Source organism: Amblyomma maculatum, unplaced genomic scaffold (assembly GCF_055883805.1).
Source record: "Amblyomma maculatum isolate TAMU_Amacu unplaced genomic scaffold, ASM5588380v1 scaffold_19, whole genome shotgun sequence".
NCBI lineage: Eukaryota > Metazoa > Arthropoda > Arachnida > Ixodida > Ixodidae > Amblyomma > Amblyomma maculatum.
The window spans coordinates 4,250,610-4,276,212 of NW_028146744.1; the positions used below are offsets into that span (position 1 = coordinate 4,250,610).

General features: G+C 45.2%; 1 protein-coding gene and 1 pseudogene across 1 annotated transcript; one reads left to right on the forward strand and one right to left on the reverse strand.

The window, feature by feature from the left end:
• The first annotated feature begins 875 nt into the window (after positions 1–875).
• Positions 876–25,603, forward strand: part of LOC146171586 (uncharacterized) — a 41,723-nt pseudogene continuing 16,995 nt past the window's right edge.
• Positions 15,780–20,819, reverse strand: LOC146171587 (uncharacterized). The gene is made up of 3 exons (XM_084586446.1): positions 19,772–20,819; positions 18,898–18,941; positions 15,780–15,869 (listed from the first exon to the last, which is right to left on the reverse strand). The coding sequence occupies exons 1-3, from the start codon at positions 20,817–20,819 to the stop codon at positions 15,780–15,782; spliced, it is 1,182 nt and encodes a 393-aa protein (XP_084442572.1).

Below are 25,603 nucleotides of genomic sequence, written 5' to 3' on the forward strand. Positions count from 1 at the left end.
TCTTCGTACACCGTCCTTTGCCGATGATCGCGTCGGGGCGCCGCCGCTACCGCCTCACGAGAACGCCGGCCGCCGCATAGACCGCCGCCATTTTTCCTTTGTGAGCGCGCTCACAAACGAGTTGTGAGCGGCTCGCGTCGCTCACATCCCCCGCTCACAATTGGCCCGTAGTCGACGTCACCACTTCAAGTGTGTTCATGACGTAAACAGCAGACGTCGGTGATGTAAAGGACGGCCACTCTCACCGTTTTGCCGCTGGCCAATAGGAAGATTTTGAGTGTGAGTGTGATTTTGAGTGTGAGCCGTCTGTAATACGGCCCCTGACGTCTGCTCGTTGCCTTTCGAAGATGTCACATCCGCAACATTCGTGCTCTTTTTCGCGTTAATAACTAATAACGGCGTTCGTAAAAATAAAAGAAACAAAATAACAGTTATATTAAAAAAGTTGATATTTTAAGTCGTGATCAACGACACTACAAAACAGAAACGACATGAAATCAACACAAGTTACCATTAAAACAAAGTTTATTAGAGTTCTAAAAAATTACTTCAGCTCAAAGCTTCATTAATAAATAAGAGCGAACAATAAAAGATGACAGGGTGCTTTTGCGGGTGCCGAAGGGTACCGAAGGATACCGAAGCAACCGAAGGGCCCCTCGTTGCGTGCTGTCCGCACTGTCCGATTCAAACGGTTCGGCCGGCCGGCCTGGTTCATCCGTCCGCCCATGTTTCCGGTGCGCTCATGTTAAATGTCTATGTTCTGTGCATAGCAATTGCCCTCTCTTTTCTTGTCCGTTCATTCGACAAATCAAGGCGGTTGTTTTTCGTTTGTGTTTCATTTCAGCGGACACTGCAAAGTTAACGCTGCTTTCGCAATGATCACTCTAGTTTTAATAGGCGCCACACTATGTGTTGCCGTTCTTGTGTACTCCTACAAAAGAATTCGGTGAGATTTTTTTTCGTTTGTGTTTCATTTCAGCGGACACCGCAAAGTTAACGCTGCGTTCGCAATGATCACTCTAGTTTTAATAGGCGCCACACTATGTGTTCCCGTTCTTGTGTACTCCTGCAAAAGAATTCGGTGAGATTAGCTTTTTGCTCAAACCTTGATACTTGCCTCGCCTTATTATTTTATTATTTATGCGAGTGTTGCGGACTCCGGCACGCCGCGAACTCCGCGTTTGGTTTGACCCACCACGTGCGGTGCCCGCGCGTCTTCGTGCTTTCAGAACGGGAGCGCCCGGTCTCATCACCTCACCACCTGGTGCTGTAAAGCGCTTACGAAGACTTGAATGCTTGCAATTAAAGCAGGCGCATGTGAGATGCCACGAGGTTATGATTTTCTTCTACAACGCCTCCGGAGAGCTAGTGTTCGGTGTCTGCTATCGACCCCCTGACAGTCACGTATCATTCCCCGATTCCCTACGCCATGAATTAACGATTATGAGGAATGAGTACCCCAAAGCACCCATATTTCTGTTTGGTGATTTCAATGGACCATTTGCGGAAAAGCTCCTGCGCATGCGCGACAAAGGAGCAACTAGCGCCCTCTGTAGGCAATTTGGTTTTGGTTGGAATGGATGGATGGATGGAATATAGGAGCGTCCAATTTGAAACGGGGTGGTAGCAGTAGCTATCATGCTCATTTTTCTCCATATATCTTAATTAATGATTAAGAATTGTTAACTAAACCATCATTCTATTTATTAAATTTTGCTCCTACATTACTAACATTATGTCACTTCTCTGCTTTTAAGCCACCAATCTTTCAGCCGTTTTTTGCTAGTTTCCACCGCTGGTTTATTCACCCGGCCACTGTTATCTCTAAACCCCAGAGCTTCAGGAACAGTGATTGCGCCTGCATCAACTTCTGGATGGATACCATTGCATTCGAGTATAATATGGTCAATTGTTTCACTGGAGTTTCCGCATACAGCACATGCGTCATCTCCATTGTTAAACTTCTTTTTGTAGCTGCGTGTTCTAAGGCACCCTGATCTAGCTTCAAAAAGTAGGGCACTGCCTCTTGAGTTATCAAAGAAATCTTCCTTCCTGATCTGCATTTTCCACTTTCGCTATAATTCCACACTCTGTTTTTTTTCCATCGAATTTATCCAATTTTTACCTTCTGTGTTTACCACCTGTTGCTTAATGCTCTTTATTTCTCCGTCCTTGTTACTAACATACTTACTAGTTAGTTTCCTAGTTCTTTTCCTCCATTGTGAGTCAACGCTTTTTAGGTACAGGTATTTAAATACCTTAGCTGCCCATCTCTTACTGTCCAATTTCCTCAGGCGTTCCTCATATAATATTTTACTCTGAGCTTCCCGTACTTCGAAAGATGCCCAGCCCATATCACCCTGTACCGCCTCATTTGTACTTTTGCCGTGGGAACCTAGTGCTAATCGTCCAACGGATCTCTGATTTGTTTCTAATGTCGACTGTACCTCTGATTTTAGGCACAAAACCGCATTTCCGAAAGTAAGTCCGGGCACCATAATTCCTTTCCAAATACCCCTCAATACCTCATACCTATTGTATCCCCACAATGCCTTATGCTTCATTATCCCGGCATTCCTTCGCCCTTTGGCCTTAAGTGATTGCTCATGCTTTCCAATGTATGCCAATCCTTCGTTTATCCATACCCCCAAATATTTATATTCTGCTACTCTAGGTATTTCAAGGCCTTGAATTTTAAGACCCTGATCAGTTGAGCCGTTGAAAATCATCAGACCCGACTTAACTGCGCTGAAACTGAAGCCTAGAGCGTCCCCTTCGTCTCCGCAATACTTAACTAGAGTTTGCAACTCTTCCAGACTCTCAGCTAGCAGCACAATATCGTCTGCATACATCAAACCGGGGAGGCGCTGCTCTACCGCCTTTCCACCTAATCTGTATGACAGGTTAAAACCTAGGTTACTGTCTTGTATCCTCCGTTCCAGGTTTATCATATAAAGCATGAACAGCACCGGTGATAGAGGACAGCCTTGTCTTAATCCTTTGCATACTTTGACATCCTCCGCACTTCTTATCCCTTCCCACGTAATTTCTAGTTTGTTATCCCGGTATATTTCCTGTAGGAACTCTATTATCTCATAACCGATACCTTCTTCTTTTAATATCTTCCACAGGAGTTCCCTGCTTACGTTGTCGTACGCCCCGTTTCTGTCCAGGAAGGCCAAATACAAAGGTCTATTTTCCACTCTAGATATTTCGATGCATTGGGTAAGCACGAACAGGCAATCATCTAAGCGCCTACCATTTCTAAAGCCGTTCTGAAGTTCTCCGAGTATCTTGTTACTTTCAACCCATGCTTGCACCTTTAATTTCACCGCCTGCATGGCTAACCTGTACATTACAGATGTTATGGTAATCGGCCTGTAGGATTTTATGTGCATCCTTTCTCCTTTCCCTTTATAAATCAAATTCATTTTACTCTTCCGCCAGCTGTCCGGAATTTGCTTATTCGCTATGACTGTTTCCAGAGCTTTTAACAACGTTTCCTTACTTTTTGGACCGAGTTCATTAATCAGCTTGATCGGAATTCCATGTATTCCTGTAGATGTGTTTTTAGGAATATTTTTTTTCTGCCTTTTTCCAGTTTAGATTGGTCAGTTCTAAGGTGCTTTGTATTCTGATACCTTGTGTTGCTTCCTGATTTGCGGAGATTACCCTATCGTCGTTCTTAAATGACTCGGCTATAACTGATGTAATGTAGTTCACTGCGTTGTCCCCCTTTAAACAATTTCTCTCGTTATCTTGAATCCGATCTTGCTTTCTTTGATTCTTCTTCCATAGCCAGCTTATATGGTTCCAGAATTTTCTTGCTCCGCCTCTAGAGGCATCGTGTATATCAGCCATCCAGCGATCGGTGGACTGTCTTATTTTACTTTGGACGAGGGCCTGCACTTGAAGTTTCTTTTGTCGATATGATTCCCATTTTTGGTCGATTTCCTCCTGAGAAGCCTGTGCTTTCTTTGCAATTCGGTGTTCCCTTGAAGCAGCCCGTCGTTGTTCAATAGCTTCCCTGATTTCCTTATTCCACCAGCTCCGTGGCTTCCTCTTTCCATTCTAGCGGTTTGCTGCTTTAACCTCCTTAATTTTACTCCTTATGAGTAGTTCTACCTGTTCATAATCCCAGTCCTCCGTGGGGCTTTTCTCTATTGCTTCCTCTATGTCTGCTGCTATCTTCGCTATTTGATCGTCGTTTAATTTTGCGTTTACGTTTTGTCTAAGTTCCATTTCTCTTTTCATCAAGGGCCCCATCTGCAGACTAATACGTTTATGATCACTTCCCAGACTACACTCCCCTTCTTCGTCTATTTCCATTTTTGTGACCTTGCTATAAATTTCCTGCGACATTAGACAATAGTCAATGGTCGTCTGCCTGTTGCGGAATTCCCACGTGATTTGGCCTTCACATTTTGTTTCTCTATTTACTATAACTAGATCGTGTCGCTCACAGAAATCTAGCATTAGCTTCCCGTTACAATCCGTGTATCCATCCAGATCGTCGATGTGGCCGTTCATGTCCCCCAGCAGAATAATATTGGCCCCGTTTCCAAACTGGCTTATATCGCCACTGAGACATTCAACAAGATCCCTGTTTTCTTGCCTGCATTGATGTCCTGTTCCTAAATAAACTACCCCTAGCCATGTCCTTATGCCGGCAATGGTTCCTGAAACCCAGATATGTTCTTTACAAGAGGATTTAATTCTTTGCCAATTTGTTCCCTGGTGTATCAACATACCTACGCCTCCACCCTTTCTTTCCGTTCTCGTTCTGTTGCACCCTTCCCAGACGTAGCCTACTATAAACGGCGGATCTTCTAGATCCCTGAGATGAGTCTCGCAAAGAGCGTACACACCTATTTTGTCATCCTTCAACTGCTGTTCTATCTCTAGCCATTTCGCTCTTTTTCTACCTCCTTGCATGTTTATGTAGCTGATCCTAGTGTTAAATTTCTTTTTTGTACTTTTCTTTCTCGACCTACTCTTTGCCATTTTTGGGGGCTCAGCCTGCGTTATTACACTTTCTTCTGCTTCACTTCTAACTACCTCGGTGCACGGAGTCCTCGCGGACCCCCTAAAAAAGCTACAGCCCTGCCTGCCAAGCGCCAGCCGATCTCTGCTCCGACCCTTCTGTTAAAATGAATGCCATCTCGCTGAAAAGCCCTACCAAAACCTGCTTTATGTACCTCCCTGTTTACCTCAACCACTTCGAACCGCTTCTCCAGGCTTAACTTTCTGACACGCCAGCGCTACCTGGAAAACATGACACGCCAGCGCTACCTGGCCGTGCATTCTTGCGCTGTTGAGCGGTGGATGATTTGAGTTTCTTGTCTCTTGTGTGTTTCTTGTGTGCGCCCGTGGCTCAGGAAAACTTATACATTTAAAAAAAAAAAAGTCAGACATGTGAAAAAAGGCCGTCTGGATACTTCATGACTGGTCCCCGAGCGCGAGTCGTCTGCTAACAAAGTAGTGTGCTCTGTGTCCTCTAACGCTGCTGCTTTGTGGAGGCGCTTTTGTTCTCCCCTTGTTTTTTTTTTTTCATCTTTTTGTCGGTGCCATATTCTATTCTTATGAGTTTTGTTTCCTTCTAAAGCCGCACCATTTACGGAAAAGGGGCCATCTCTGCCTTGAGACAAAGTAGTGTAGAGCTTCCCTTTGACACATAAGAACTATCAACTTGCAGAGTACGCCCGTGCACGAAGAAGCATCCTAGTGCCCTCACAGAAACACTCAACAGCAGCCGTGCTACATGCTGACAGGTTTCGCTGAGCCTTCGATAAGGAGTAAAGAAACGCAGCATTGTTCACTGTTGCATGCAGTCGAAAGACAGCCATTTGACTGGAACGCCTTTTATATAAGCTAAGCATGCGCCATGCAACAGCGACACTTGAACGTATATATAACGAGAACCACGACGACATACAAGGCGCGAAAGACGAAACCGTTGATGGGGTCGGTCGGACCCATCGGGCCCTTTCCGAAGTAGCTGGGCGTTCTTGCTGTATTTGGCACTTGCTGCCAAGTCAACACGTATCGCTTTTATAAGAGTTCTTCCATCGACAGATTCGGTGGGAAATGAATTTATATACTTGTATGAACATCCACCGTAAATCCAACAATACAATAGCAAGGTGCGCTATACCTGAACAGCGGGAGCACGGCAGAGTACAGTCTACGCAGGAAGCGGTCTGTCAGTAAGCGAAGCTCTCGCGTATGAGCGCGAGCGTGGTTGAGATAATACGAGCCGTTTAACAATCAGTAAAGCCTGGACTACATCAGAAGCTGCAGGGACGAAGTCAGCAGGAACTCTTACCCTACATCAGAAAACCCAGACAAACATTTGCGCGTGTTACAAAATAGTGCATCCCATGTCACTGTAACACTCGTCTGCGCATTAGCGCTCATGCAATACATGTTCATTTTGTGTACCAGCATTCTGCACAAGAGAGATACACATGTTTCTAACCAAAATATCTCACACCGCAACGCAATCGCAGTGAATTCAAACGATGTGGCCCGAATCAACAGCGAACCATGGCATTGTCGCATAAACACTGCGGTCTTCATGGATTCTGCTCACTCTCATCAAAACTTATTAGCGGTATGAAGATTCAAGTTCCTGACATGGCCTTCCTCCTTTAAGCATCGGCCAGGATGCGCCTGCAGGCGAACAGTTGAGGACGAAAACTGCACGTATTGCTCATACGTGGCCATTATTCTGGCTACAACCCGAAAAGTCGGCGCTCTACATCGTTCTCCTTCTATGCCATCCTCTTTCTTCAGCATATGCACGTTTTCAGCAAAAGAGCAACACTAAAACAACGATTTAAACGCACGTGAAGCGCCGAACGCTGCCTTGCGCATGCCAGTTCGAGAAGCCCTTTCCAACCAAAAGTGCCGGCGAAGCTTCCCATTTTGGACGACAGGTGGCGCTCGCTTTTCCGCAAATGGTCTATTACCCACAAATTAACTGGTCATTGCTCTCGGCACTAAGTTAGACACCTGCAAACGAACAGAAACTTTTTCTAGAACTAACCCTTGACTTTAACCTTCAGCAAGCGACAACAATTCCAACGAGAGGAGACAACATCCTAGATCTCTTGCTCGCAAGTCACCCGGACGACGTAAAATCCATTACTGTCCTTCCTGGATTAAGCGACCACAACCTTGTTCCCATCTCTATGACGCTACCTTTAAAGAAGAAATCGCCAACCAGCAAACTGATAAAAGACTACAAAAGGGCTGATTTTGATGCTATGGGCAATGATCTTGAAAAAATTTTCGACAACTTTCGTTGCACTTATCTAAATCGCACACCTAACTCGAACTGGAATTTGTACAAAGACACCCTACTACATTTGGAAAGTAAGCACGTTCCAACACTACTTATTAAATCAGATACCAAGAATCAATGGTTTAACAAACGCCTCAAGTCTCTCCTTGGCAAAAAGAAGCGCCTGTATCGAACAGCAAAACTTCAAAATAGTCACTTAGCATGGGAAAAATATCGCTTGTGCACCCAACAGTATACCACAGAACTGACAAGTACTAAAGATAAGTTTTACTCTCAAGATTTACTATCAATCCTTCACTCTAACCCCAACAAATTCTGGCGCATGCTATCTAAGAAACCACAAGATCGCCATGTACAACTCCTCGATGCTGATGGAGAACCAATCAAAAGCGATGACTGTGCGACCGCGCTCAACAATTACTTTACGTCAGTTTTTTCCGCTGCTAACGTTACTGCTAATGAACACATTCCAGAAATCTCACTCTCAGAAATGCCTAAAATCGAAATTAACCCTGATGGTGTATCAAAGCTTCTTGCCTCACTGAAAATATCTACATCTGCCGGCTGCGATCAAATTAACAGCAAGCTACTAAAAAATACCATTTCAAAAGGCTGACCGCCGAAGAATTGACGCGTTTGAATTGCGGTGCTGGCGAATACTCTTAATAGTTCCTTGGACTGCCAGAAGATCAAATCAGTCGATATTGTCGACCATAAACCCTGACTGCTCATTGGAGGGTCAAATTCTAAAGTTAAAGCTCAGCTACTTTGGTCATCTGATGAGAAGAGAGGAGTCGCTGGAGAAAGATTTGATGTTGGGAAAGGTTGAGGGTCGCCGGAGAAGGGGTAGGCAGCGAACGCGATGGTTAGATGGCATTCTCGAGGCATTGCAGATGAAGCTATGTGATGTTAAGAAGATAGTGAGAGACCGGAAAGCGTGGCGTGACATGGTCCATAGGGTCACGAAGAGTCGGACACGACTGAACGCCTGAACTGAACTGATTGTCTAGCCAGGTACTGCATCTAATTTTTACGCAATCCTTAGATACCGGGGTTGTCCCTGACGATTGGAAAAAAGCTCAAATTACACCCATATTTAAAGCGGATGACCGCACGTGCCCTAACAACTATCGTCCCATTTCCCTCACTAGTATACCGTCTAAACTACTTGAGCACATTATTTTTTCCAATCTTATGACCCACCTAGAATCAATGAACTTTTTCTATCCGAATCAACACGGCTTCCGGAAGCAGCTGTCATGTGAGACCCAGCTTGCCGAATTCACCCACGACATTCTACAATACTTAGATAACCTTGTCCAGATCGACGCTATCTTTCTCGACTTTTCAAAAGCTTTTGATCGTGTTTCCCATAATCTTCTTCTTTTTAAGTTCTCATCGCTCGGCATTCCACAAACCTTGCTCTCCTGGCTAGAGCAGTTCCTTAAAGGACGTAAGCAGTTCACCTGTGTTAATAACTGTCGCTCAGCTTTTTCCGATGTAACATCCGGCGTACCTCAAGGTGCAGGCTTATCACCTCTTTTATTCCTCATCTACATCAATGATCGACCGATCAACATAAAATCACCGCTACGTTTATTCGCAGATGACTGCGTAATTTACAGCCCCATCCACGGCGCTAGCGCCATTGCCGCTCTTCAACAGGATCTAACCACTATCTCAGCGTGGTGTGACAAATGGCACATGCCTCTTAATCTTAATAAATGCCAATACATATCATTCTCCCGCAAAAACACAGTTATTGATAGCACTTACAACATAAAATTGGTCGCCGTCACGAGCAAATCATCTTATAAATACCTAGGAGTACACATCACACCATCGCTGTCATGGAAAACACACATTTAGACCATCTGTTCCAAAGCATCACACACACTTGGTTTTCTCCGGCGCAATCTAAAATCTGCATCACCTGAAGTAAAAAAGTTGGCATACATAACATTCGTACGTCCTAAATTGGAGTACGCGTCATCTGTCTGGCATCCATCACAATCGTATCTCATCTCAGACATTGAAGCCACTCAAAATCGCGCCGCCCGTTTTATTACATCGCAGTACTCAAGAAATACCAGCGTAACATTACTAAAACGATCCCTCGGCCTTCAAACACTAGCAACTCGCCGTGTTATTTCCCGGCTATGCCTCTTTCACTCTTTCTTTTATCGCTCACCAAGACATTTGTTGCTGCAGCCACCCCCACGTACGTCATCCCGCCTAAACCGCAGTAATCCAATCGCACGCATTAAAACCCGCACCTCCGCAATGAGCAGTTCATTTTTTCCCGACGCCATAGTGCTCTGGAATGGCCTTACCGACAACGTAATTACATGCTCCGATCACCGCCTTTTCCGTGAGAAACTGGCTAATCACTTCTCAAACATATTCATGCGGCGACGCCGAAGTGCCAACTGTTCCTTGTTTTCTTTTTGTATGTTTATTTCTTGCTTTTAGTTTGTATATTTTACACTTTTTTGGTACCCCGTGTATTTTTCCCCCTTTCTTTTTTGTTTGTGTTCTCTGCTACTACCCTCCAACCTGTATGTACGCCCCCCCTTATGTAATGCCTTCGGGCCTTTAAGGGACAAATAAATGAAATATGTAGTAGGCGGCGAGGAGAGTTTGTCCGCATCTGTCGACTTGTGTCTGCAACTGTTGTCGATGGGAAAACAACTTTCATCGTAGCAGCACCCTCTCAATACTTAATGGTTCACTTGCAGCATCTGAAGCCGCGGTGTGCTATCAGCTACATTATATTTGATTGTTTACATCGATTACTAACAAGGTCACCGCGGTGTTCATTTCTGCGCTAGTCCACATCAGTTCACAGCTCTTTACGTGACCAAAGCTGCCGTTAATGCACTGCGATGAAATTGAAAATTGGTTTTGCGGAATGCTGTGGAGGAAAGAAAAGGGCGGACCAACCGTCTCCACGACGGGCATCCGAACTCAGCCGTGAAAAAAAGTGGTGGGAGTGAAAGACTTGAGACAGGCGTCTTTACATTTCGCCGCCATCGAAACGCGGCGGGATTGAAAACGTGGGCTCAGCAGCCGCACGTGCTAACCACTGAGCCATCACGAAAGGCGGTGGAAAGGGAGACAAAACATTAATTTGCCGACCCTGGTCAGAAAAACTAAACGTTATTATTATTATTGACAACTGCGTTCGATGTGCAGTACTGTGATACAGTGCTCGTGGCTGTATGGCTTGAATATCTGTGTCTCCACTCACACACGGTTGTCTGTGGAACTCGGCAGCTAATGCCTTGTTAACTGTGCACGCAGTTTGTGTGTTTATATCTGTTCCCGAGGAAATGTCATGGTAATAACTAGCAACAAATTTTAATTAAGCCATCGTATACTTACAGCATTTTGCTAAATATTCCTTTCTTTTTTTCTTTATTCTCAACTGGGCACATAGTTTGTGTGTTTATATCTGTTCTCGTGGAAATGTCCTGGTAATAACTGTAGCAACACATTTTAATTAAGCCATCGTATACTGACTGCAATTTGGTAAATATTCCTTTATTTTTTTCTTTATTCTCTACACAGGCCGCTGTTTTCAGCCAAAGTGAAGTGTTGGTTCTGCGGAGCGCAGACAGTGGTCTCATATGGCAATATTAACTGCTGGGACTGCCCAAGCTGTGACCAGTACAATGGATTTAAGGAGGTATGATGAACTTGCTGACTGGCCACAGTCATTTTTGGTAGATCCTCGTTTACCCAAGCAATACATTTCCTGTGTACCACTACAGCTCGGGTGCCTCTGAGCGCAGTGGCAGATGATGCAGCTGGCACAAATCTATTTCTTCATTATTTTAATGATTTTCAATAAAACCACTTGATGAATAAATGATGCCTTCTAGGCTGCAGCTTGCTATTGTGTGTTAAAGTTGTCTTTTGATTTCCTTTTACTTTCTCTTACTCTTAAAGCATTGCAGTTTACATTTTTTAGCTGCGCATTCACAGGGCTAAGGAAACTGCTACCCAAGGCAAACCCTTCAAAAGATTAGGCAGATTCAGCACGTTCTTAAAAACAGGGAGGCACGCATCAAGAAGAACAAGGGTTTGCGCATTCAGAGTCCAAATGACGCAACGATCACATCACAAAAATTATCACTTATCTGTCATAAACCGATTGGTTAGCCCTGCTATTGTTGGTTGATTCTGATCGATGGACCTGTTGACCAATAGGAGCGGGGACTGACTGATAGGTTTGCGACAGCTTTTATGATGTGATTGTGCATAATTCCACCGCTGTTTTCTAAACAAGTGTCAGTGACTCACACTCTATGAACTTGTTTCTCTGAGGCTGGGTCCTGAAAGCGACAATGCTTTTCTATCCTTGCCACAGGAATTAAACAATAAGCGAGTGTTAACTTATTAGCACACACCCAACTGTAGCCATGCGGCTTCCTGAAACTCCACAGAACAATTTTTCTGACGTTGGGCTTGAAAATGGGGCTGGCACTTGTCTGGATCTCCGTTCTACTATTTAAGGTCAGGAGAGCTACTTCGTAAATGGCAAGATTAGCCAAGTGAATATTATCCTATTTAATATGGTCTTCACCTTGCGGGGATTGCCTTATGCACATATTAAATAAATAGGCATGTGCTGGCATCAGAAGTTCTACTATACATAGTCGACCCTAGCAAATGATTTTTGTGCAAAATTTGGATTTAGAAAAATAAACTGTAATGAAAAGAGAGAGTTTTGAAGATGTCATGATAACTATATATGCAGGCTACTGCATAATGACATCTACAGAAGTGCTACACTTTGTGGAAAATGTCTAAATTTTAGCAGTTAAAAATGTTTCTGAACTGAACCTCTTGTGTTTTTTTTTCAGTGGAGGTACTAGAATAGGTCCACTTCATCGTTACAGTGCTGTCAGGAACTTTGCTCGACTAACTGAACACTGTGCAACAAGTTTAGTAACAGCATATAGTTGGAAATAAGCGCGTAGTTGATGTTCAGCATAACAATATTTGGAATCTCTTGTAGACTGAGTTACTTCGGGACATTAAGACCTCATGAGTCATAAGCCTTCCAACATTAATTTGTAGTTGTAAAGTTTGTGATTTAGAAGCAATACGCTTCTTCAGCTGCCTGTATATTTTTCCTCGTGGAAAAAGAATGTGTGGAGCAATCATGCGCATTTTGTTTGTGCAGTATCATAAATGCATCAGTGATGAATGTCACAGCGGGATCTGATAATTTCGCTCAGCAGTGTGTTCTGTGCTGTCAACAGTCTGGGCAAATTACTTTGCAGCGATGTACTTTACTGAGCAATGCGGAGCTGTTGCTATATTTTTGTGTACCCTTTGCGTACATGCATGTAGTTGTTGCTCCTTCTAATTTGGACGTCTCCAGTTGACTGCATTCTGCTGGTCTAGTTTTTACTTTTGCTTCTTTCTTCAGGACGGCGACTACAACAAGCCGATTCCTGCACAGTTTGATGAGGCTCTCAACTTCACGACGACGACATGCTGTGAGCCAGACTCATCGCCAATAGCTCTTAAGCCCAAGTTTGACAGCCGCCTGTGTTCAGTCTGCAACTATCACCAACTCATCAAGGTCCGGCTTCTGGCAAACTTTACTCCTACAGAAGAGGTATGTGGTGCTGGGAATGTTCAGCGTTCTTTATTATTTTATTACGTTGAGTTTGGTTGCATATGAATGAGGCAAACCTTTTTTTTATACTTTGTAGAGTATAAATAGATGCAGTCTACGTCCCAACTCTTCAAAAAAAAACTTTCGGAAGCTTTAGAAAGGCGTTTTGAGTAACATTACACAGTTTGTCACGTCCGCACTTTTAGTTCACTGTATGCAAACAAAGTTGTTGTACTTCAGCCTACTGATGCCATCTGGTTTTCAAAACTGAAACAATTTTTGTTATAAATAACCAACTTTTGTTTTTAGGCCTGGGAAAGCCAAAATTATTGCCCGAAATAAAAAATAAAGGTAATTCAATGCTCGTGGATGTTGCTGTAGGTGAGATGAAGCCAAATGAGTGCCTGATGTGCTGTTTATGACCAATGAACATGCCAAAAAACCCAGTAACAACGACGAGTTGACTGTGAGTGAGACGGCCTCTTCGAAGCACTTGGACATGTTGAAAACATGATTTCAGCATATGCAATGGTCGTGAACGCTAAACTCTAGAAACAATGTATATAAGTCGAGCGTTCGTTCAGGTTCGATTTGAAATAGCATTTTGCAAATGTGCACTTTAAAACATGTCATCCCCTATGCTTTACGGGCACTTTATACTGGCGCTACATTCCACAGCCTCAAACCGTTGCCTCTGCAATCATGGTAGCTTTAGTACTGGTGCAAGGAACTACTGAGATAGAGTATCAGTAGCACCTTGACCCAGGGCTCTTCAGGTGCGTAGTTGCCTTTCTTCGAGGTCATTTAGCACTATTTTTTTGTTGAATATATAACTAGAGACTGGACTTCTTGGTTTAAGCAAAAACACCCATAAAAGTATGTTGGTTTCAGTTTCTTTAAATTTGAGCTTAACCGAAAGAAGCCATTATTCTTGACATGTAAGGCATAGTTGGCTGGCTGTTGAGCACAAATTGCACTGGGTCAAGGTTGAAAATTGACTAGTTTAATAGAGAAGTCAGGGACATGATGCCACTGTGTATTATTAGATAAGCAACCAGTTGTGCAATTTGAGATATTGCTTCGTTACCTCGGTAGACCGGGAAGCACCACCTCCCAGCCGCCTGCTATCTGAGCACTTTTTATTTCCTATCACCACCCGATTAGAGCAACTACTCGGTTAAGGATGTTTAGTATCAGCTGATTTTAGAGCGCTGACATGGAACCATGCATGGGCATCATGAAAACTTCTGTTCTAATTACCACAGTGAATGAGTGGCAGTTCCATCACTTGTGTCACACCCTGTCACACCTATCACTGTGGCTCAGTGGTTAGAGCGCTCGCCTAATGAACTCCAGGATGCAGGATTAAAAAACCAAGGTGCCCGCTTACTGTGCAGTGTCAGTGCATGTTAAAGAACCCCATGTGGTCGAAATTTCTGGCGTCCTTCGTTTTGGTGCCTCGCGTTGTCCAAAGAGTTGCTTCAGGACGTTAAACCCTACAAACCAAGCCAAACCATCACTTCGGTCAACACTAAGGCTATGGAATTTAAGAGGGTGCATTGTTCGGCAAGTCGGTCAGCCATGATAAATAAAAGGTTAGGGCACACATAGAGACAATGATGAGGAGGGAACATAACAGTGCCCCATGCTTTCATTTGATGCAGCGCAGGAACTCAAGAAACCAACACTAATATTTTAAACTACTATAGTTCATTGAAGTAAACTTCTACTTGCATTTTTATTCTGCTTACTTTCTTATTTATTGTGTTGCATTTTTCTCAATGATTAATTTCTTTCACAGGCACAGTTCAAAATGCTCTCATTTGGACATTAATTAGAAGTAAATAAATTGTTTGCGCTGACAAAAATGTTGAGACGCACTATAAGCAACCGTTGACCACAAAGATTGACATATAGATAATGAGAAAAGTAATTGACTCGTTGAAAATAATATTTGCAAAAAGAAGAAAGAAAGACTAAACATGTTCTGAAAAAGAACACTTAAAGATGGAGCCAGATTTTCCAAACAAAAACTGAAAAATCCTGCCCCTTGATATTACTCATTTGAACCAATCAATATAAATTATATATGCGCCAAAAGCATGCTGCCATGCTTAAAATTCAGCTTCCATAACTTACCATGTAAGCTGAAATACTGCTGCTGTATGCATTATGCTGTCCTTGAGTTTGGTGCAGATGCTGTATGTATATCATTGTATTTCTATTTTGACATGAAACATAAGTTGTTCATTCACTGTGGTGTTTGCATGTTTTTCTCAAGCTGTATATATTTTCACCACAGAGTTGGCACATACATTGACATATCTCAGTAGAAACTGTACAAGTTCATTTGACACTTTGACTTTCGCAAAAACCATCTGTTCTGCTAGATTCCTTCTTTATTTGCTTGCTTGCTTGCTGGCTCGGCTCAGCCTTCACAAACATTTTCGTAGTGCAGCTCAGTAGCAATGGTACCTCTTCACGAACAACCCCATTTCATTTTGAGGAAGCTTCAACGCATGGACGATCATCCTCGGAACGCTACGGTTCAGTGTACTTGAAGAGTGGAGGAAGCATGTGGATTCAAGAGAGAGAAATATGCGTGGTCGTTAGAACAGCGTGTGACGTGCTAAGCAGCGTCCGAAACAACACGGCTGACCTATGCACAGGCCCAATGTCAGTGGTGGGATGACGTGAATTTAAGCAAAACTATTTATGTGGCTATGCTGTATTTCGGCAGTGGAATACTTCTGATCATTATCATTCCTGCCGTAGCGTGCACGTCTGAGGTTTGTAGGTACCACTGTTTTATGCAATTCATGTTAGAGAACATCAGTTTGGCTAACCACTAGCTTCGCAGGTCATACCTGGATGCGACTCCTCATCTGAATTAACAGGCACAAGGCCTTCCATGTCCGAATTGACGAGCGTCTGACACCATAGATTTACACGGACGTCAGCTGGGACTGCACTCCTATTTTGAAATTTCGAATTAATGGGGGTCAAATAATTTTAGTTTATTGTACCTTATGATAACATCACAATATTTCGTTGTTAGCTCAAGTTGTCCAGCCCAGTCTTTAATGCAACATCTGTCTTGACTAAAACAATGCAGAAAATGCCACTTGGTTGAAATTGACCTATAGCTCTGGTATTGTGTCCTGTGGCCTACAATTTTGTTTGGCATATGCACACCCACAGCACTTTACTTCATGGCATCTGATATTGCTTGAAACTGCACAAGCTAGACCATAATTAAAGCGCAGATGAGTGAACTTGGTGTAGAATATGAATTTTGGCTATAATGACGTTAAAGGTACAGTCAGCTGTCTGAGACAAGTAAACACATACAGTAAAACCTCATTGTTTCGAACTCATTGGGACTGCGCAAAATTTCAGGTCGAACACCGTGAAAAACAAAAGGGCGAGGCAAAAAATTTCATCACTAGAATGCGCTGCGCATCTGCACGTACCCTGCACTTCATCCCGCCTCTGCACCTTGTTTATAATTTCTCGAGGGGTGGCATTGTGGCGCGCTTGCAACTTCAAAAAACAAAAATGTGAATATGTTACGATGTTAGCAGAGATGAAGAGAGAAATGCCACTCCTTCCTGTTGTAGCCGCGGCGAGCGAAGCAGAGGCAGAGCGACTAAGCAACATGTTTATTCGGCATGCTGGGCCGTACCGATTAAGAGACCCGCACGAGCGATCTGCGCGCTGACTTCTTAACAAGTGCCACGCTCCCCCTCTCGGCGTTGCCATTCACACACGTCACAGCATCACGTGACACTACATACCAATCGCGCACAATGCGATCACATGATACTTCATTCCCTTTCCCCCTAACTGTTTTACACCAGCTCTATGGGGTATAACGATCAGGAGGCTTCCGAGACCGAGCACTGCGCCGAAGAGGTGGCGTGTCCGGAGGTGGCGCATGCTCCCGGAGCGGTGGTGCAGGCAGCGTGGACCTTGCAGGCGAACTGGCGTTCTGTCCCCGCAACATAGATGCTTGGGCAGGCTGTGGTGCTGAGGAATCCTGTGGCTCAGACGTATCTAAGGAAGGGGTCTTAGTAGACGACTCTTCCGTTACAGAATCAGGCATTGAACTAGGCACAGAAGGATACACAGTTGGCCCGGATTCAACACTTTGAAACGAACACGGACGTAGGTTGTCAGCATTCACAAACCTCTGTTCCTGCCCTATTCTAACATTGTAGGTGGATGCACTGCACCGCTGTTCAATAACGCCTCGCAACCACTTCGATTCCCCAGGACGTAGTCCTTGGACGAGCACATGGTCGCCTTCCTCAAATGATCTCCACGACCGCCCTCTCTCGTTAGCCTTCTCTTTCGTCTGGTAGAACCTGTCGTCCATACGTTTTTCCAAGTTCGGTTGGAGAAAGGTCAGGCGTGTGCGCGGCTTCCATGACAGAAACAATTCCGCGGGTGTCAGCCCCGTGGTTGCGGTTGGTGTGTTTCGGTACGTGAACAGAAATTGGTCAACCCGATGTTGCAAGGTTTTCTTGATCCCTGTTCTTCTCTCGTCGCGAACCTGTCGCAAAAGGTCCCGCTTAATGGTCTGTACGTACCGCTCTGCGCTTCCATTTGATGCGGGGTGGTACGGTGGCGTCCTGGTATGCCGCACCCCATTCCTGCGGAGAAAGTCTGCGAAATTCTTGGCACAGAACTGTGGACCATTGTCCGTAACTACTTCTTCTGGCAGGCCGTAGGACGCAAAGACACTCCGCAGCTTTTCAATGGTCTTCTCGGTAGAGGTGGATGGCATGACGAACACTTCTGTCCACTTGGAATGCACATCCACTAGGACTAGGAGCCACTGGTTATCGGTAAAAGCAAAGTCCAGATGGATTCTTTGCCATCTGCGAGTTGGCCAACCCCAAGTTATCAGTGGAATACGTGGCGGAGCATTTTGTGTTAACTGACACGTGTCACAGCTTTTCACAATCTGCTCAATGTCCTCCGTGAGCTGAGGCCACCACACAAAGCTACGGGCGAGCATTTTCATGCGCGTCATCCCGGGGTGTCCTTCGTGCAAAAGATGCAACACCTGTTTGCGCAACCCACGAGGTATAATCACTCGATTTCCCCATGTAACACACTGCTGATCTACAGATAGCTCATGTCGACGAATTAAATAAGGCATTAACTCATCATCTTTAACATGCGGCGGCCAACCACTCATAGTATAACACAGCACTTTCGACAATACTGTGTCAGTTCGAGTGCACTTCTGAATTTCAACAGCAGACAATGGCACTTCATCAACAACTGAAAAGAAATGTGCATAATCCGAGACATCATTGCGATTTGCAAGTGGTAACCTTGAAAAACCGTCAGCATTTCCAACCTCTCGACCTTTGCGGTAAACCCAACGATAATCGTACGCTGCAAGCAGTAAAGCCCAGCGCTGCATGCGGGCTGCTGTCATCACTGGTACGGGCTTGCCATGAGCGAACAAGCCTACCAATGGCTGATGGTCGGAGTAAATCTCAAAGCGATGCCCGAACAGATATTTGTGGAACTTTTTCAGCCCAAAAACAACAGCCAAGGCTTCTTTTTCTATGTGAGCATACCCCTGCTCTGCTTTACTTAACGTTCTGGAAGCATAGGCAATTGGCCTTTCGTCGCTTCCAATCTTATGAAAAAGAATGGCTCCTACGCCGTAAGCCGAAGCGTCGCACACTAGTCCTATCGGCTTTTTCTGGTCGTAGTATGTCAGCACATTGCTTTGTGTCAACCAGCTCTTACTTTCTTGAAACGCTTGCTCAGCTTCCTGTGACCACTGAAATCCCTTTTCTTTTTTTAGAGCATTATACAGAGGCTTAAGCTTAGCTGACATGTTCGGTACAAACTTCCCGTAGAAGTTAATCAAGCCCAGGTAAGCTCGCAACTGTGCCGCATCTTTTGGACTTGGTGCCTCTTTTATCGCTTTCACCTTTTCATCTGATGGCCGAACGCCCTTGTCGTCCAGGATGTGGCCTGGTAAGAGACAGATGTCTGAAAGAATTTACACTTTTCCTTGTGCAATCGCATGCCTCTTTCTAGAAAACGTGCCAACACCCTTTCCACTCGATGAAAACATTCGTCAAATGTTGAACCTGCGATAAGCACATCATCCAAGTAGCAGCTTACCCGCTCAAGCCCTTTTAACACATCATCCATGACAGACTGGAAAATAGCAGGTGCACTTGTGATGCCATAGGGCAAGCGCGTGTACTTGAAAAGCCCCAGGTGTGTATTGACAACCACCATTGATTGTGCCTCCGGATGCAGTTCCAGCTGTTGGTACGCAGTCGACAAATCAAGCACTGTGAAATACTTGCATCCTGACAACTTTGCAAACAAATCTTCCATCACGGGAAGTGGATAATGGTCAGTTCGCAGGCACGGATTCAATGTAACCTTGAAGTCCCCACACACTCTGACTTTGTTGTTCGCCTTAGGCACAACAACTAGGGGCGTCGCCCAGTCGCTTTTCTGTACAGGGACTAACACTCCCCTGTTCACAAGAGACTGCAATTCAAGTGACACGGTTTCCCTCAAAGAAAATGGCACCTGTCGCACTTTGCAAAATACGGGGTTGCTCCCCTCCTTCAAAACCAGCCTGACTGGACTACCTTTGATCAGCCCCAGAGTGGGCTCGAACACCTTTGCGTACTTCTCAAGTAGCGCCGCAACTTTGTCTAAACACACGCCATGCACACTTGACCAGTCTAGCTTAAGAGCCTCCAGCCAGTCACGCCCTAGCAACGCAATGTCGCTATTGTTGTCGGTTTTAACGACAATGAGCGGAAGTTGCTTGCACTGACCATTATGTTCGACTGGAATCGTCAACTTCCCTGTGACTGTTAGCGGCGACCCACCGTATGTCCTCAGCTTTATGTGGCAAGGCTCTTTAGGTAGACTGGGCCACAATTTCCTGTATAGCGTTTCTGGCACAATGGAAACAGACGCACCCGTGTCTATTTGCATGTTAACATCCTTCTTGGCTACCTTGAGACAGATTTCATAATGCCCTGGGCGTTCTGCACAAGAATAGACATTGCACAACAACACTTGGTCACAATCCGAGTCCTCCACAGCTACCGAATTAGCCGCGTCTCTAGACTTGAACTTGCACATTTTCGCCAAGTGTCCGTAACGCTTGCATGCACGACAACGATACTTGCGAAATTTGCAGTTCGATGCTTCGTGCGCTGAGCCACACCGAAAACAGACCGGCGATTCAGACACTCGTTCCCTTGCTAGTCCTGCACCGGTTGAACGCTGCTGCTGGCGTTTCCCACCGCCTGGCTTATGACGTACGGCGTCGACTGTACCTTGCGTCCCGGTCGGTTGAAATTCCCGACTTTCCTTCCGCGCTAGGTCGATGCTTTTCGCAACGTCGCAGGCGTCCGAAAACGTCAACTTGCTTCTCTTCAGCAACTCTGCTTGCGTTGCGCTGTCGCAGAGGCCCACTACAAAGCGGTCTCGAAGAGCCTCATCGAGGAATTCCCCGAATTCGCATGAAGCTGCCAAACGCCTCAACTCCACTGCATATGCTGCTATGGACTCTCCCTGATGCTGGTACCGCCGATTAAACTTGAATCGTTCTGCGATGACCATGAGCTTTGGGGTTAAATGACTTCCCAGCACTTCTACGAGTTCCGCACAAGTCTTGTCCTCTGGCGTTTTAGGCTCTAGCAAAGTCTTCAGCGTCTTGTAAGCCCTCTTGCCCATTGCCGTAATAAACATCGAGACCTTGAGGTCGTCGCTCACCTGGGAGGCCTTCAGGAAGTGCTCGAACCTTTCCACGTAGGACCCAAAATCCTCGTCTCCGTCCTCGACGAACTGGTCGAATCTTCCAAGCGTTGCCATCCCTGTGCCTCGCCCAAACGCTCTCCACGAACGCCGGTGCTTCCACGCACGCCGTGATGAGTTTCACGCAGTACAGCAGGATCACGAACGCCGCGATGCGTTTTACGTAGTCCAGAGGGATCACGAACGCCGCGATGCGTTTTACGTAGTCCAGCGGGATCCCATCCTCGTCGCCAATTATGTTGTAGCCGCGGCGAGCGAAGCAGAGGCAGAGCGACTAAGCAACATGTTTATTCGGGATGCTGGGCCGTACCGATTAAGAGACCCGCACGAGCGATCTGCGCGCTGACTTCTTAACAAGTGCCACGCTCCCCCTCTCGGCGTTGCCATTCACACACGTCACAGCATCACGTGACACTACATACCAATCGCGCACAATGCGATCACATGATACTTCACTTCCTGCCTTCCACACTTGAGCGTGATCTGAGCGGCTTGCTGCAAATTTGCACGGTCGTGCAGTTTTTGATTTCACAGCACACACATGCCCCAAGATTATTATTGAAAGTTGCTCTTGCGCTGCCTATCACTTCTGAGGCAGCGACCACCAGCGTATAGAAGCCAGGCAAACAACGTGCAATTCGAACTTCGCTGCCAACTACACTTTGATGATTGGGCCCTTGTTCTGCCGGCATCGGGCATTGTCATGGGCACTTATTACTTGCCACTGGTTGAAAACACGAGGAGGATGAGGACACACGGCGCACCACTTCGTTGTATATTCTCATCCTCCTCTTATGTGATTGGCCAGAACCAGTAGTGATGCTGTATTATGCTCAAATTTTGTAACTCTACTAGTAGACTGGCTACACTGCCTGGGGTTGACACATGCACTACATCTTTAAGAACAACCGCAATGCAAAGGGTTATTTTCATTCAAAGAACCTTCAGGCACCTACATCTTTTTTTTTTTCTCTCTTCATTGCATTTTGCGTGGTGTAATTCTGCGTTCTCACAATCTTTTAAAATGGTTTGCATGGGCAGCGTTCTAGTATGCTGACAGTGGCGCTGCCTTTGACAGTGCTGCTAATGGCAAACTATCTTTGCATTTATGTGTGGTAGGTGTCACCAGCCTTATGTTTTGGCAATTAATTGCGAAAGCAATACTACTACAACAGCCGAAGCGAGACCTTGGGTGGCCGCAGCTACGCCGTGAAGAGGCGTAGCTACGGTCTCCTCATAAAAAATCAGCCTGCCATGACATTTCAATTCATGTTACCCCTATGCTATGGGCAGGAGCTGCCAACTCGGGTCACTCTTTTCATATGAGAGGGTGATATCAGAATCAGCCTGCAAGAACAGTTTGCATTCTCGTTACCCCTATGATACGCAGGCATTTCTGTACGGCTTGGTTGAAGCGTGACTTTATATGTGGGCTGGTAGCTTACGTTCTCGCGTCATACCAGGGATTAAGTGCCCCCCAATAATGTAGCACCTTACACTGATGGGGCATGATAGGGGAATAACGTAGCAAGCAAAAGAAGCTTCCGTCGTTGCTCTTGCAATTCAACTAGGGTTTACCAGAGCTAAACCATAACTAACGTTTTCAGAAACTGTATTAGTTCTTTAAACCTTTGTTCTCACCATCTGATGAATGTTGAGATCATGGAACTGTGGCCAAAGCCATTGTTGACCCTTAAGGCCTACAAAGCACTAGTTTCATTATTCGAGGGCCTCATGCTTGTGTGTCAGAAGTTATCGTGCTCCTGACCTCTTCTCTGATTTCCTTTTACATCCCAAAATCCCATTCCCCTGGTACAGGGCAGCCATTTGGAACACCCTTCCCTCTTCCTCTTCCACACACTTTCAAGCAAACCTCTATGTCTCAATACCACGCTGATTATTGCCCCGGCGGCAGGCGGTCATTCTCATGTCTCTTTCAGTAATCTGCGTTTATCAGCCCAGCTTTAATTCGACAAGGAGCTTTTGATTGTCGCAAAGAAAATACATGACTAACAAAATTCACATGACGGTTTATTTAAACATTGACACCTTTGCAAGGTGTGCTATCGCCTCTACAAGTATGGTAGTTAGTATACAAGCTTTTGATGTTGCTGGGCTACGGCTTAGCAGGAGAAGGAATTCAGATTGCATGCTACTTGCTTGCTGTGTTGTGCAGAGCCAATTCGAGACTGAGGTGGAGCAGTATCGGGCGCATCTGGAAGAGGTGTATGCGCTGTGCCTGGCATGCGGGACTCAGGTGAAGCAAACACTGAACCTGCAAGACTCTCTGCTGTGGCCACAGCTGATGGGCCACACACTGCCAACCCGTTAGAGAGTGCTGGCACACTACTCCCTTGTAAGTTGATCTGATTAATTGCTACAGTGTTAGTAATGAATGCGTTGGAACTAGTTGCCCGCTCAGGAGATGGTGCTGGTTTCAGTACATGTCAAGCTGTGACATTACTTTCAATGGTTAGCTGGTGGCAAATTGGAGAGGGGATATCCTGCTCTCCACTTGTACGGCAGAGAAGAATGTGTACGTTGAGTACGTGTAAACCATGTACCGCTGTTGGCAGGTTGCACAGTGGAGAGAGGAAAATCTTCCTCTCCGCTTCTAGGGGAGAGGAGGTGAAACCAGAAGTTGGTGGCCACGGAAAGAACCGATGCAGTGGCTGTTGTGGACAGAGGAGGTCCTGACATGGGTGGAGGGATGTCACCCTGAGGGTGATTGCCATGCAGCAACTCATGGGTGGTTACCGAGGAAGGTGGAGGGCCCCATCAGCCAATGCCAATCAGTTTTCATTGACAAATGCACTATACCAGCTATCTTGACTCTTCAAGCAATGAGAAGACTTAACCGCAACAAAAATTTTTTGTTCTGTGGAGGGAGTGTTTTTCTAGTAGGACATCAAGAGGGAGTACTAAAAATGAAACATGGAATTCGTAATAGAAGCGATTATGTCAGGAATGGACTCTCAAAATGTTTTATTTTTTTTTTTAATTTTTACTACAAGCTACAACTTGCTCGCATGATGAAAACTGGTCTTTTTTTTAAGACGTTGGATGCAGTAGAGTATTTATGTAAAGTGGGCCTGCGCTTTTCAGTACTTGTTTGTGTGTGATTATGCTGCGCAGATTGGGTTTCTACATTGGGGGAGGGGACCACTTACGCATGTTGGTATTCATACGACTTCGCTACAAAACGGGAGATGTTGACAAAGGAGACTTGTTTATAAAATTGCTAACCTTGCCACAAACACTGCTCGAATACATGTCAGCTCCTATGTTAGTGGTCTGTATCAAAGGTGTTGATAACAGCTTGTTCTTGGTCGGCAAAAGTTGATTGCTTGGATCTTTTTATGTTTGGCAGCAAAAAAATGCATTTGTAACACTGAGGTAATTGGATTTCAAGGAAATTAGATTCATGCCACTCGAGTGATCACTGTTGAATGGCGATGGGGTTCAGCTTGTCGGCAACTGCAAAAAATTTATTGTCATTCTTACAGTTTACTTGTGAAAAATTACCGGGAATGGCTATAGTACTTGTATTTTGTTTTCCCCGTAAACTTAAAGGATGCTGTTTTCATTGGCAATGGTCTCTTTGTATTCAACACATGGTAAGCTGTCATCTGGCCAGATTCAGCCTGTCTTCACGGTGCAATTTTGTCTACCTAAATATAATAAGTGAGCAAATTTTCACAGTTAGTGTGCTGAGAAGTACGCTCATGGGATCACCCAAGCCGAGCACTGGAATTTTGCGTGCCGTCACTCTCATTAGCTAAGCTGTTTCATTACGTCCACCACCGGGATCCTAGCATTCCCCGTCTGAAGCTCACACCGTCAATATATCGCAGGCATGCATCTGGCAGGTGAGAAAGTGGGGCGCAGGTTAGTCAGCGGGTTGTGTGATGTCACGAGACCAGATGACATGATCGAGTTGGAATGGGCTGCCACCTCAGGCAGCTCCTTTCATATGGAACCGCAAAATTAGAATTGAATGCCATCGGATATTGTGTGCCATCCACCTGATTGACTGAACTGTTTTGTGACGTCACAACTATGTGGTCTCGAGCAAGTAATTAAAGTCTGGTATATGCTCAGCCCATGGCTTACTATGACCCGAGCTTTGACCTTGACTTGACCTTTAATTTAATCTTTACCCTTATTAGCCATGATCCAAACCAGTACTTCCCAGAACACTGCCACTGGCGTAACCAGGTTAAGCCTCTTCTAACTTTCTAGATCACCTATCACTACAGCACTGCTGACTCGTCTCATTACTCCAGTCTTGTTCGTCTTTGCATCCAGTTTGATGCCTTGTTAACTGTGCAGCACACTCGATAGGCTAACCTGCGTCTTTTTTTGTCGCAGCCTTGGAAGCAACGCCTGCGGCTCTTACTGTCAACGACGGCATCAGTGTTGAGCCTTTGTACCTCGGTCATGTTGATCATGGCCTTTTTGAAGAATGACTTCGTGCTTGCCCATTACGGCACAAAGTTGGGCTTAGCCAACGTGGTAGTGAGCATGCCACCCACGCATCTCCTGCGGCCAGCCGGCTTGGTGTTATCTGCCAGCTCTGTGCTGCTTGCAGGACGTCGACGGTAATCTTCAGCACTTTTAACTTTGTTCCGGGCTTTTCTTTTTTTTTTACTTTAATGGGACATAGCACTGAGCAAAATGTTTCATGAAATTGTGGAGGAAATAAAAAGATCTTGCCTCATTTAGTACTGTACAGATCGAGCACTACAGTATCCAAAAATGAAGATTTATAATTTTAGTGTGGCACTAAAAATTGCATAAAACCAGCTGAAGTGACTTCTTGTGGGGAAACGGTGTCATTA